At 34.7% G+C, this 12,653-nt stretch overlaps 2 protein-coding genes across 3 annotated transcripts; one reads left to right on the forward strand and one right to left on the reverse strand.

Moving 5' to 3' along the window:
- Window positions 1-4,134: 4,134 nt before the first annotated feature.
- Window positions 4,135-6,283, reverse strand: LOC106661499 (40S ribosomal protein S12, mitochondrial). Of its 2 annotated transcripts, none has more exons than XM_014384946.2 (3): window positions 6,174-6,283; window positions 6,028-6,107; window positions 4,135-4,541 (listed from the first exon to the last, which is right to left on the reverse strand). In XM_014384946.2, exons 2-3 carry the CDS (start codon window positions 6,095-6,097, stop codon window positions 4,198-4,200), a joined length of 414 nt encoding a protein of 137 aa, XP_014240432.1. In that variant the 5' UTR covers window positions 6,098-6,107; window positions 6,174-6,283; the 3' UTR covers window positions 4,135-4,197. The 2 variants fall into 2 exon arrangements, with proteins under 2 accessions (XP_014240432.1, XP_014240433.1); XM_014384947.2 differs by having other exon boundaries at window positions 6,028-6,104; window positions 6,174-6,282.
- A 905-nt stretch (window positions 6,284-7,188) lies between these two features.
- LOC112127458 lies at window positions 7,189-8,388 on the forward strand. The gene has a single exon (XM_024228497.1). The coding sequence runs from the start codon at window positions 7,384-7,386 to the stop codon at window positions 8,260-8,262; it is 879 nt and encodes a 292-aa protein (XP_024084265.1). The 5' UTR covers window positions 7,189-7,383; the 3' UTR covers window positions 8,263-8,388.
- The last annotated feature ends 4,265 nt before the right edge of the window (window positions 8,389-12,653 follow it).

Genomic DNA, 12,653 nt, shown 5'->3' on the forward strand with positions numbered 1-12,653 from the left:
TCTTACAACACACGCGTCTGCTTGGGTGGTGTTTTCTTCGGTGGTTTCTTAACCACAGAATAATTTATTAAATTATCAATAATCCATTTTTTGTCGAAAGAATATTGTAATATTTCAAGCAATTATTTAACCAAAATAATTCCATTCTGTTTACTAATGGAATACCAACAAACTTTATTTAGTTGTCTTTAAATTGGTCCTTTTCTCCTATTTTCCGCTTCTAAATAAGCCAACTGTAGCTTGAAGATACCTTGACTTTAGCAGAACATTATTTTCTTCTTCTGAAGTTCTTCTATTTCCAGGCAAAACCGAACCCTTGCGATTTGTTCGATCCTCGATATCTTTATTGTTTATGGTTGGACAACGTTACTTATTAAAGGTGGCGGTGTTGGTTGTTCTATGAGTAGATATACCAATTCATGTTGAACTGATCAATTTATTTTTGTCTCCTTTGCATAAATTCAATTGATCACAACTTTCAATCATGTCAACTTCAGCATGAAAGGCTATGGCTCATCTGCAGAATACTGCCCATCTTCTAGTTCCTTCGATATACCTACACATCGTACCTTCTTTGATGAAAGTTATTTTTCCTTATTTCCCACTCTCTTATTTTCTCACTGGTCCTTAGCGGAGTCCGAAATGTTGGAAAATTTTATTCATGTCGTTCCTTGGAACCGTGTGTATTGGCTGTGTTCTCATAATGGAGGTTCTTTCTCCCCTGTTATCTTTTAGTCTTCCCATGCATTATATGCGTATCCTCTGGTCTCGCAGTGGGACTTAAGACTACTAGGCATCGAGTTCATAAGGGATTGTATTTTGTCTTGTGAAAAAGAATTCTATTCTTCAACAAGAGCGATATGAAGCTGTCCAACACTGGAGAAGGCGAACGATAACAAACCTTTCTCCGTAACACGTCCCATAATCGTTCGTTAGGAATCATATCAAGAGAACAGTGCTGGCCAATTTACTGTGGTAATCCCTACATCCTCCATAGACGACAACTCGAGCTATATGCATTCGCGTATTGTATACTAAAATTATACTAAAACTGACTGACTTTGGTGGCTGTGACTCACGCATGGCACATGAAGGAAAGCCTTCTCCACGTTTTCTCCCGACACGGACACGGTCATCTAACTGTCACAAACCAAACCGGCACTCGTCTGTGAAGAGAACTCCCCCCCCCACAATTGTTAAAGTGTCCAAGAAAGATGCTGATTTACGAATAGTCGCCTTTCTACTCGATGTCTCTCCAATAGTAGAAAACCTGATATGAGACGTCTAGAAAATAGACTACATTCTTGGGGTATAAGAAAGAAAAGTGCTAAGAAAAATATTCAGCCCGAAGTGTGTAAACGGTGAATGGAAAGTACGCAAGGATGATGAAAAAAAGTAATATTTGGCGAGCCAGATAAAGTTTCCCAAATAAAGAAGGGAAGATTGAGATGGTCGGGTCACGTGATGAGGATGCCTTAAGATAGGCTTCCGAGGAAACTCCTCTATGGGCTCAAGAATACGAGGACGCCCTCAGCTTAGGGGGTTGGAGGATCTACGGCAGACGGGTGTAAGGAGTTGGCGCTTCAAGGCCGAAGACCGAACGAATGTGGAACCTTATTGAGGAGGTCCAGGTCCTTCTCTAAGGGCGATCGCACCGATTAATAAGTAAATAAGAGACCAGACTATTCTCACGAAACCTTCTGATGTCTGTTTTATAGCTCACCTTTACATTACGGTTTGTAGTTAAATGAGGTTCCCGTAGTGCGGTAAGGGCAATAAAACTATCGTCTCTAGACGTCGTACATCGCGGTTGACCATCTCTTCGATCTCGACTTCCGTTGGCCCCAAACCGCTGCAGACCATCGTGAATGGCTGAGCGCGGCACACCCAGGACTTGGAATACATAACGCTTCGTCCGTCGTGGACCAAAGCATCTGCCCGAGCTAGATCTTCTCGATTTAAAACCATGCTTTTAAGAAAAAAATTAATTATTAATTTTTTACTCAAATTTATTTTTATAAAAAAAAAACATTTAAGAAACCGATTAACTAACTCGACAAGTTCGTTCTGGAAAGGATAAACTGAACTGCGTTTCCTTATTTTTTATATAAAGAGTGTAAAAGCATTAGTATAAAGTTTTAAAAAAAGTTATTAATGTTGTGTTTAAGTTTTTAGCCAATTTTTAATCTTTATACCTACTTATTATAAAAAATTAACTAATAAATACAAGTATTTGGGTTTGTGTCGTTGAAGGTATATAGTAAATGGAGTTTACTCGATGTTAAAAAGTATCTGTATCTGGAGAATCTAGTTTTAGCCTCGAAGACTACGACATTAAGTTAGAAATAAAGAAAGAAATTCATCTATTTATAATGCGTTTTTTCCACTTCCAACAAATCCGTACCATGTTTTAAATATTTTTGCTGGAACTTATTCTTAGAACGTAAACCGCACGATTATAGAAGATATACATCAGTTATAAAATGCAATCACTCATTCAGATTGCCCGGAAGGGTGCGTTTCAGTAAGTTTCTATTTGCTTTAGCTGTCTGCAGAGTGCAAATGAACCAACACTTATCTGATGTTTGGTCTTTGTTCTGTCTGCTCTTGACGTTTGTTTCTGTCCCAGCTATCATTGTAATAGTATTTATAAATTGGCAGATTATCACTACTGGTCAAACAGCTATTAAACCAGTCACGTCCATCTGTCCTGCTCCAAATATAGCAAGAAAATCATAACAATCAGAATAGAATGATAGAGTAGAGTGGAAAGTAATGAAATATCTGAAATTCCTTTATACCCCTTAAATTTTCAGAAAATTCTACATGAAATTAAAAATAATTATAATAAATAACAACTTTATTATAGTTCGTTACCACCATATTTTTTAAATTTAATTTTGAAAATACTCCACTACTGGCGCTTTGACTCTAGAACTACTCACAAGCGATCTATTGAGAAATTGACAAACCAACACCTAAAGAAATAAAAACTGAAAACTATAAGCAATAACATTCAAATTCTCTTCTAACTATTGAATTATTAATTTTTTTAAATTATGCCATATTATTTTTAGTGCAATATGCATATAGTGTACATGGCGGAAATAAAAAACAAGAAAATATTAGGTAAACCAATATAACATTAACAATATTTTCATTTTCAGCTTTTCTGCTATTTTCCTCTGCCTCGCTTGTTAAATCAGTTCTTGAATAACTTTTCAAATAATAGTTCCATAAAATAATTATTTTCAAATATTTTGGAAAAAATAGCAGAAGAGATGTCCTACTGTTGAGCTTAATTAATCACTGACAAGCTGTGTTACCCTGTGGTGTTACGATGGCAATAATTATCAGCTGGTGCGATCTGGTTTATTGGCTTATAGAAGAAATACACATAGTAAGCGATACAGTGTCAAATTACATATCACACCACTTGTATTACATGAAGATCGCTCCAGTGGGCACCCCGCCCTAAATTCCCTCATGACCTAGGACCCACCTGAGTATAAGGTTATTTGCAAGTGTTTTTGAGGTAGTCAGGCAATTCCAGACTGTTTTTAATTGATCTCCTAGTCTTTAAGAGTCTTTAGAGCTGCTTAGTGATCTGATACTATTTGTTGCAACCTTGAGATTTGTTATTTACTCCAAGCGCATATGTTTCTGTAGCTGAAAGATGGTTGTGGTTGAGCCAAGGGCCATGGTGGTCATAGTTAAGCCACTATCTACATCCATTGCAAATTTGTTTACAGTTAAACATTAATTTTTATGAACAATTTAATTGTTTTGGTTTTATTTGTAGTACATTGAATTGGGTTTGTGTTTGATGTGGTGATTCACTGGACAATTACACAAAAAGTGATGCAATGTATTTTAAAATTTGGAACCAAGGACACTGGTGGCTGAAACAACTATGGCGAAGAAACGGAAATCCTAGTTTCAAAACTTACTAGCCCTGATTTTGCACTTAAGCAATTCCAAATGGGCTTTAATCAAAACCACCGGAACACAATAGATTTGGAAATAAAAATGATAATAGTTAATTTTTTACTTTAAAAATTCTAAACATGAATGACTAAATTGATGACAAAAATCATGAGAAACAGAACGGCAGGCTTGAATAAAAACCATACATTCCTCTACAATTGACAAATTTATAATAGAACAGTATTTACAAAATAGACATAAAAAAAAGTGTTATTTTTTAATAACATGTCCAAGGTCATATTTTCCTCTTACACACCGAATTTTAACACCGGGGACATCCTGAAGCCTGCCAACTTTGACAAGGACAATATTGTGTTCCTGAAGGTTGTGCCCGATCCCTGGGATATAGGCGACCATCTCTTTGCCGTTGCTGAGGCGAACAAGGACGCACTTACGATTCGCCGAGTTTGGTTTTTTTGGCTTCTTTATCAATGTCTTGAGGACGACGCCCTTGGCGAACGGTTTCCCATCCAAGGGGTTTTTGTTAGGCCGGTTTTTAAAGTGAGGTCCTGTTTTGTGCATTTGCAGAAGTGTCGCCATCTGTCGGTTAAGAGCTAGAATACCAAAGTTTTTGAAGAAAGTGTGCAAATTTCCAAATATAAAATGAGACATTCTGACTACCTCAAAACACTATTGCAGATGACATTTCAATTAAATTATGAATTTGGATTTACTCGCTGTAATAGTGCGTAATAGCGCAAGTACTGGTAACTGGTCAGGCCCCATGTTCTGACATCAACAGTGGATATAAAGCGAATTCTACCCAAAATTGAGACCCTTCAATCAAACTCTTGTCCATTTTAAATAGTTTTTAACATCAAAGAATTGTTTTTAAATAATTTTATTAAAGGTTAGTTATGTTATAAAACTTTTATTTATAGGTTATAACACAATAAAATGTCATCCCCATTGAAAAATTTTTACAACATAACTGCACCCCAAGGAGCAAAACTGAAAAGGTCCACAAATACAACTTTTTGGGATTGCAATTTTAAAATAACTGTGTAGTTTAGTGACTTTTTCCTTTCTCTTCTCATATCTTATGAGAATGTTTTTTTTTTTTTTCTTGACTTTACCAATTAATTACAACTGAAGACACTGGAATATGAATTTATCTCATTTTTTCATTTTTACAAAATTGTATTTACCAGCTTTGGCCCAACGATACTGACATAATAAGAATACTCAAGATAATAATTTAAGTTGTTGGTTTTGGACCTCATTAGAGGGCCAATGGTGAAATATCAACGCAACTCTGTGCACAGGAGTTGATAAAGATGAACATGAAAGGTGCATGGAAATGGCATACTTTTAAACAGGCACGCAGTTATAAAGGCACTAAGTGTGTTTGCTTTTAGCTCCAAACTAGTTTGGGAATACCTAAATTGCTAATGGCCCTAGAAAAACACCACAAAGTTGTCTTGAGGTGGGTTAAAAAAAGTCTAATTCAAGCGAAGGTTTATCCCCTGCAGACCTTAAGAAGAAATCTCACAATTTAACAAGATAAACCTTAAATGTTGTGTAAACTGATGCACTTACCGCTCGAAATCTGTATCACTGCAAAACCAGTTGGAGAATGAAACTTTTCTTTTCAAGTATTTAACCTTAACACTTCATTTCTATAATGTAATGGGAATTAATTTCTATAAAGTATAAAGTTCCCAATAAATAAATGCTTTTGCTAATAATTTAAATTATCGCATTCACTGATATTTCATTTTACATGACCCACTTACTCAGGTAGAAAGAAAGGGTGGAAGCTTTATCATTTACGATCAATATTGGTTACCTATCGTGGCTGTTTTGGTCTGTCGGATGGCGAATCAAAATGATCGAAAAAAATGAAAGCTTACAATCGCCCACACACCAAAGAAAATAATCTCATAAGTTTTGCTACTCGAGTATTTTGTTAAAGATCTTAAAGAATAGGGTGGAAAGTGTACAAAAAACATCTGAATGATTTTCATCTTGTCTTCTGCAAGAAAGGTGTTTTGAGCTGAGCCCGAATGGTACGATTTTGGCTAAATTTTATGTATTTACCTTGAAAAGGGCTAAAAGATGGGATGAGGGCTGATACCGATGAGAACAACTGCCGGCAAATGAAGTTCATCTCCGTTCTACTGGGGATTTTCAAAAGAAAAATAAGAAAGTGATTTCAAAAAGAACACACCAACAGATTTACTTACAAATAACCCGAGAGAGATAAACCACAAGATTAAAAGCAGAATTAAGCAAGATTCCTACGATTTTATTTTATTATTAATTTATTATTGATAAAAGGTAACAGAAGAGAAGGTTATACCTCGGAATATCACGACGGTACTGGAAATTGACGGAATTTCATAAAAACTTACTAATCGTGAAAATATTTAATACATGCATTACAAAACAAGCAAAAAAAATTAAATGCCGTCTTACCTTTTTATTGTAAGCTTCGAGTAATAAAAGCTCGTGAAATGAGAACGAACCCTCTGGCGATTGGGGCAGACTTTTTTGAACTACCGCCCTCTGTCTTTATGCTCATCATTGGTGATATAGATTATTAAATTTTCAAAACAACATTAATTAAATTAATTAAAAAACCAGATCGAAAGAAAAAATCTTAAATAATAAAATATCCTCTGTTTTTTCGGAGAAGTGACATAACTCAAAAAAAAATTTACGGGAGAGACAGATGGAAATTCACATTTTTTGACTTATGCATTAAGTACACGCCATTAAAAACAAAATAATATATACGCCAATAAAAAATAGTCATGATTCATCAATATTGTCTTTCGTACTAAAGTATAAATGTTTAATGCGATAGCACAAATATATGTGCTATTAAATTCATTAATTTCGTGGTCCGCTTGACCAATTAATATATTATAATTAATTATGGTTTTTATCTCAACTAAAAACCTTCATTAATTATAATATATGTGCTATGCAGCACAGGAGATTTCAATCGCTGGAAAAATTAAATTCATTCTTTCTTAAAAAAATTTACTCCTTGTCAAAAAAATACACCTTACTATTCAATTCAATGCACTCTGGTATGCTAAGAATGAGCTTAATTTCAGGTGTCTAAAAATTCGTGTGCACCTCGGAAATCGAACAATGTCATACAACAGTACTTCAATGCAAATTTTGACATTTTAAACGTAACTCCAATATCGTGAAATTTTCGGTAACATTATTCACTCTTGCCACAGTTTTGAACCGTCCAAAACAAAAATCACATGTTTTAAGTAAATTTAAGATTTAAAAAATCTTGGCAAAATGATTGCTTAGCAAAGACAAGGCGTCCAAGAGCAATAGGGGGCTTTCGTTGCTAAATGCCTTTTCCACGAAGGGTCGGGTGGTGAAGCCGGCAGCAACTCGAACAGAGGGGTCAAGCTAGAGGCAACGAAAATGTGCACAATTAAGAGCTTGAAGCAGCTGAACGAACTCTTGGTCGAAGCCGGTTCTAACTTCGTGCTCATCGACTTCTACGCCAACTGGTGCGGCCCGTGTAAAGTGATCGCTCCCAAGGTGGAACAGTTAATCCAGCAGCTCAGTAACCTGACCCTCGTCAAAGTGAACGTGGACGAGAGTGAGGAGATAGTCGAAGCGTTCGAAGTCGGCGCCCTACCTACCTTCGTGATGATCAGGGCGAAGAAGAGGCTGGAGACTTTCGTCGGCAGCGACTTCGACAAGCTCAAGGAGATGGTTTTGACAGTCGTAAAGAGGAAATCCACGGCTAATGCCGGCCGTGTAGTTCCGGGCCCTCCAATGTCGCCCCAACCGATGTGTGTTGACAACAAACAACAAATCCGGAGAATGGCTCATGGTTCGGAAGCCCTTCCTCCCGGCCAAGTAATCAACCAACCCTCGGCGACGAGGCTCAATCAGCAGCTCTCCGGAACGAGGATCGATCAGCAGCACTCTGGCATGAGGATTCATCAGCAGCCCTCCGGCACGAGGATCAATCAGCAGCCCTCCGGCACGAGGATCAATCAGCAGAATTCCGGCACGAGGATCCATCAGCAGCTCTCTGGCGGGAGGATCCATCAACAGTACTCCGGCACGAGGATCCAACAACAGAACTCCGGCACGAGGATCCATCAACAGCACTCCGGCGGGAGGATCAATCAACAGCACTCCGGCACGAGGATCCAACAACAGCACTCCGGCACGAGGATGGCTAACACTCATCGTGTTAGACCCGTTTCGTCCCAAGTGTTACCCGTGGAACCTCCGAAAGTCCGGACCCCTTTCCCGGGACCAAACACAAACAAAAAGAGAACTTAAAAATCTTCCATTTTGAAAAAGTACATTCTCGTCGGCGCGAATGCTGGACCAAAAAATAGATTGTACGAGAAAATATAAACATAAAACTTCTCATACAATAAAGTTGCTTCCTGTCTTTGAATATAATAGCTTTAGTTATAACGAAATATTATATATTTAAGTAAGACTGGTAAATTTGAGGCATTTTACCCGTGTTTTATATTAAATCCATGTTTTTGACGACAATGAAATGTGATCAGGGATGCCAAACCAAGCAAAGAACCATGAACCCAATAAAGGGATTAGAAATTGGTAGTCGTAATAGTCGTATTATTTATGTACATATTTAAAATGGGAGGTAGATCAAAATCTATTATATTATTAATGCATTTATCTCCATGTTCAATTTTACATTTTTTAATTTCAAATTTCTCAAACCAATTTAGTTATCTCCCTTTATTGAAACTATTAACACGTATTTAAATTTGAATTGAAATTACAGTTTGTTTCTTTTAGATGGTCCTTAAGTTCCAAAAATTTGCTCGATTTAGGCAAGTGTTCTTTTACTCTTGTTTTATTTCTTTACCGCTTTGTCCTATATATTTAATATCACAATCATTACAATTGAGTTGGTAAACCCCGCTTTTTGCCAAGTTGTCTACTTTGTCTTTAGGTTTTAAGAGGATGTTTTTAAGTGAGCCCGTACTTCTAAAAGCTATTCTAAAACCTTCTTGTTTAAAAATTTTACTTTTTCCGATAATTCACCAATGTATGGCAAACAACGGAAACCTAGTGATTCATTTATGGTGGGGTGGCTGAGTCCTATTGTTGATTCTTTTAAAGTTAATTTTTTTATTCTTTTAACTAGCAACCTATCAATAAATATTTCTAGATAACCATTCTTTTTGCTAAGGTTTTAATAGTTTCTAATTCTTTTTTACAGTTAGCAGGTGTTAATAGAAGTTTTAACATACGGTCTATGAGCCAAATGAAACCAGCAGCCTTTTGGGACCATGGGTGGGAAGAATCTGTTGGTATCATAGTGTCTGTAGTTGTGGGTTTTCTATATATGACTATTTCTATTAGATTGTTTATTATGGACAGTTTTAGGTCTAAAAAGTTAACAACCATCTTTGTTTATTTCCTTTATTTATATTACGGGTAGAGAATTAATTAATTGGAGGAATTCTTTGAGATCCTCTAATGTTCCCGACCATATGCATAAAATATTGTCTATATAGCGTTTCAAAAAATGAACAGATTTAATTAATTTGTTCTTTGATATGAAAAGATTTTTTTCAAAATTATCTATGAATATTTCGGCACAAAGTGGGGATAATGGAGATCCCCCTTTCATTTCATAAAATTTATTATTGAATTTACAATAATTAGATAGTAGGCATATATTTAAGACGTCTATTATATCATTTTTTTACAAATTCGTTAATAGAATTCTTGGTAAGTTTTTGCTTTATGAGTTTAGTACATTCTTGCCAAATGCCAAAAAAACCATTTTAAATAATGAATTACATAAATTGTACTCAAAGAGGTACAAAACGTTTTTATCAATACATTGTACACATTAGGCTTGCCTCATTATTGTCTCCAGTAGACTGGGACGAATTCGATTATGATATGCAATCAAAAGTTAAATTTATCATTGACAAAAAACAAAGTATATTAGATTAAAAAAATTAAAAACAAAGTACGGTACACTTAAAAATAAAAATACTCATAAATACCCAAAAACTCCAGTTAAATTTTACCCAAGGGTTATAAACTTAACAAACATTGTACTAAATAATGAAGAAAACAATTTATTAAACAAAGGCATAAAATTTGTACCTAAAACAAGAATTGGATACAAAAAAAAAAAAATACTATCCCTTGGTTCATCGGTAGATTGTTGTAACATAAATACAAATATAAAATATAAATGTGCTGAAATAATTAAACAAAACTTGGTAAATCTAAACGTCAAAAAATTAAATATCCTACGTACAATTGGGTCTATTGATAAAAAGTTAAAAAGTAACAACAACGTTATTTTAAAAGCCAATAAAGGAAATAGTATAGTTCAGGGGTGGCCAAGCTCCTTGATAGTCCGAGCCATTTTTCAAAATTTGAAATTTTTCGCGAACCGCAATTAAATACGTATTTAAGGCATTAAAAATTTTTTTTACAGAAATTATATTTACTGAAAACATAAATAAACGTACAAAATATGTGTATTGAATTTAAAAGTTAAACACATTTATTTTACTTCACTTGATAATTCTTTAAAATTTGGTGAATAATTGGTGACAGCACTTCTCAGTAATTCTTTGAGATGCTGGTTAGTTAATACTGATCGGTGTTTGGATTTCACGAATTTTAAAGTGGAATAAAATGATTCACATAAGTAAGTTGTTCCGAATATTGAAATAATTCGACAAGCAACCTTTCAGGATACTTCGATTCTGGTACAAATTTCCAAAATTCAGTAATCGACGTCGACTTTCCATATTTTAATTGTAGAGCTTGATCTTCTTGCATCTCTATTAATTCTAATTCTCCAGATGCTTTTTGGGTCATAATTATATTGGAAATGGAAAACTCACCTTGAATTATGTTAATTTCAAATGGATTCAGAAAAAAATCAAGAGACGATTTAAAATATTTCAAGTCTTGAAATGTATTTTGGAATTCCGTCAATATTCCTTCTAGCTTTTTTATATACTCGTTGAGTTTTTCTTGTTTAATATTGGAACAAATTTTTTTTAATTCGAAGAAAATTACAAAATGTTTTATTTTTAATGTCCTTTTGAAAAAGTTGTAATTTAGTTTGAAAACTAAATATACACTGTGAGAGGTCAGATATTATTTTATCTTTCCCCTGTAATTGTAAATTCAGTGTTTGCAAATGTTCCATGACATCAGTCAAAATAAAAAAGAAATTCTCCTCCCACTCATTACTAAAACTTCTATTTTCTTGCTCGTATTTTCTTTTTTTATTTTCGTTCTCTGTCGTCATATTTTTAAAAGAACTGGAAATGAATAAAGAAATTTAGAAAATACAAGTTTTGTGTTATTAAAACAATAACAACACGTGTTACATACTACGAAACAAATGTAGTTAACTTACCAAAAATTCCAGATTACAAATTATATCCGTAGCAAGAGTGATACAAATTGTTTCCTCCAGAGCACAATGTCAACTGTCCGTGGCAATGAAAGTTTACAAATTCAAAATCGGTCTGGAGTCGGTCGATTACGGACGATTCCGCCTCTGTTTATGTTCGTTCGCGCAGTTTTCGATGAGTCATATCGTTCTTAACAAGGAACGATAATAATTTTTAAAAATATAATAGCACAAAAATGAAAAGGAACTCGGGTACATTTATCGCGAGCCACAAATAATCCTTCAAAGAGTCGCAGGTTGCCCCCCCCCCTGGTATAGTTATCATTGAACATCAAAATTACGTTTCTAAAGTTGAGGATTTCCTAAATAATAACGAGTGTAAAGAAATACAAAAAGATTCCACCTTAAAATTAAAAAATAGAGTTCAAACAGCCATAAAAAATAGTGATTTTTTATTCTCAGATTACCAATATGCAGTTAAAAAACTAATACCAATGAACCCAAAGCCCCCAATGTTATACGGTACAGTCAAAATTCACAAGGATAACAAACCTGTAAGACCAGTAGTGTCCTTTTATAATTCCCCATGCCATAAACTTGCAAGTACAATTGACAAAATAATTAAAAATCACACCAATTTCTTGTAGTGTGATTTTTGTACATTTGGTATTAACAATTCTTTAGAACTAATAAAAGAATTAAATAACATCAATATTCCCAACAACTGTGTTTTAGTGTCATTTGACGTTACTAATTTATTCACAAATATACCCGTTCAAAAATGCACTAAACTCATAAAGCAAAAACTTACCGAGAATTCCATTAACGAAAATAATAAATTTTACGAAATGAAAGAGTTACCAATGGGGGTCTCCATTATTGCCACTTTGTGCCAAACTATCTTATTTAAAAAAGGATTGAACACCGCACTCACTCCGTCATTCATCATTTGTAGAAGCAAGGGTTCCACATTGACCTTCTGGCTTGAACTGTTCCTATTTCCTTCATACAATTGACACATTACTTCTCTTAAGAAATATTAGGTCATTGGTGCAATGCTTTTCCTTCGGCCTTTTCATAGGCTATTTCTTTATTGAATGGTTGCTTCACATTCAAAATTAATATGGGTGGCAGTCCTCTTTGTATAACCTATAATAAATACATCAAATATACCCATGTTGTGTAGGTTTTCTCAGATACCAGTGACTAGATATAGTCCTATCACTCCACTGAGTTTTACCCTCTCCAACTGTTGCCAGTGTTAGTCAGGATCTTTTGTCACAAGTTTTCT

Source organism: Cimex lectularius, unplaced genomic scaffold (genome assembly GCF_000648675.2).
Source record: "Cimex lectularius strain Harlan isolate CLEC.00 unplaced genomic scaffold, Clec_2.1 scaffold17, whole genome shotgun sequence".
In the NCBI taxonomy this organism is placed as follows: Eukaryota; Metazoa; Arthropoda; class Insecta; order Hemiptera; family Cimicidae; genus Cimex; species Cimex lectularius.